This window comes from Charadrius vociferus, unplaced genomic scaffold, assembly GCF_000708025.1.
Source record: "Charadrius vociferus isolate BGI_N301 unplaced genomic scaffold, ASM70802v2 scaffold450, whole genome shotgun sequence".
Taxonomy (NCBI): Eukaryota; Metazoa; Chordata; class Aves; order Charadriiformes; family Charadriidae; genus Charadrius; species Charadrius vociferus.
The window spans coordinates 3048860-3050687 of NW_009646931.1; the positions used below are offsets into that span (position 1 = coordinate 3048860).

A 1828-nucleotide genomic window follows, 5' to 3' on the forward strand; every position below is an offset into this window, starting at 1 on the left:
TATTAGACATGCTACATTGCAGAATAGAGCTTCCATAGATTGTGCTTCTAGCACAAGGCTATAGGTGTGACGATTTTGAAGGTATGTGTTGCATGAATCTGTCAGATCAGTCAGAATCGGTGCATAAAAGCATTCAAATGTTAAAGGAAGGATTCAAAAAGTTGCAAGTAGACAATGAATGAAATTGGTTGAACAATTTGTTATCTGATTGGGGAACTGGTAGATGGTTAGCTGCAATTGTTAAGACAGGATTAATAATATTGATCATGATTTTTGTTACAGCATTAATTATTCCGTGTTTATACTCTTGTCTGCAAAGGGCCCTGCAGAAGACGATAAAGTTGGCATTTTTAATTGAAAAACAAAAAGGGGCAAATGTGGGAAACTTCTTGGAAAACAACAGACACGTACTGAAGGTCAACATGAAGGAGGAAATCATGTGCTGACACTGAAACTACTGCTACTCCCCAACAGATGCGGAATGTGTATTAATTAAAAGACTGACTTGATAGAAATAGTAACAAAGTGTAGATAATAAGTTACAGCTGCTTTTAAGCAATAATAGTTTGTGTGTATAAGTCTAGAAACCAATGAGCACAAGCCGCAGAGCTAGCCCACGTTGTAGTAAAAAGTATATAATGGCTTAAGTATTTTAATAAAGTGGCTTCACCATTGATCATATTGGTCTGTGTCTGGGTCCATCCGCACAGAAGAATCAGGAAAAGGATGTACAGCCTGGTACACTTCATATACATGTACACCAAGGTCTATCAAAATGCACCATACGCCAAGGTACCCCATAAACTGCATCATGAAGGCTCACAGATCTGCACAAGATTTTTCAACTTCCTGTTTTTCTGTTCTTCTTCGTTGTGCCTATTACACACCTTTACTCGTGAACTTACAAATTCTTATATGATCTTCTGCCAGGGATTCACTCAGAGCCTCCCAATACATCTCCACCATTTCCATTTTAGTGAAGATGTAATGCTCACCACCAGACCTCTGGATTCCTGACTACGCAGCTCATGGGGACAGTGCCAGTACCTCCAGTCTTAGAGACATCCTTGAAGGGCTTGTTGAACTTTTGGTCTAACCTGCTACCATCATAGTTAAAATCAAAATGCACAATTTTCTTGAAGCAGTACGATAAATCTTTCTGGAAATGTGAAGATAATCCATGTGTCAAATACGAGTAGCTTTTGACTTACTGAAAAATGTATCAAATCTTGCTAAGTTCTAGATGTCTTTCCCACTCTGCATTAGCAAATCCTAATTGAAAAATAAATATTTTGTCTAATTTCTGTAAGAGACATCTTATCCATATGTACTAACCTGCTCTGTGAAAAATGATAAAAGTCATCCTGAAGACCATATTTGTGTAGAAGTTCTCCTAGGAGGTAGCCAGTAGAAAACTCTTCTGAAAATGATCCTGGAACTAAGTTCGGATTTTTTTGTTTGTTTGTTTAAAAAAATTAATAAGATAATTAAAAGAATTTATATGTTAATCTTAATATAACTCATTATTTTTATAACAAAATCAAGTTCAAACTTTATTAAATAATTCAGAGGAATTCTAGAAGACTGATCTAGCAGTAACTAGTTTTCAAGTCACAAATAAATCTGCTTTCAGTGTACTTATTTTGCAATACAAGCTTTAGGTAGTAATTTAATTCTCATTTTCAGTGTTAAAAAGTAAACGGTGTCATAACTGTCATTAAGATTGTAGCAATATCTATAAACGATAATTACAACATTTTCCCTAAAAAATGTTAAGGAAAACAAAGCTAAATCTAATGTGCTTCTCATCCATGGAAAGTTGCTCCCT

The 1828-nt window shown here is 35.3% G+C and overlaps 1 protein-coding gene across 1 annotated transcript in view; it reads right to left on the bottom strand.

Moving 5' to 3' along the window:
* The window catches only part of SPEF2 (sperm flagellar 2), a gene marked incomplete at its 5' end in the record, with an annotated part of 91589 nt that extends 90138 nt beyond the window's left edge, over window positions 1-1451 (bottom strand). The window contains one exon of the mRNA XM_009894715.1: window positions 1336-1451. Within this exon, the coding sequence (XP_009893017.1) occupies window positions 1336-1451 (116 nt within the window). The remainder of the gene's footprint in view (window positions 1-1335) is intronic.
* Window positions 1452-1828: the final 377 nt, after the last annotated feature.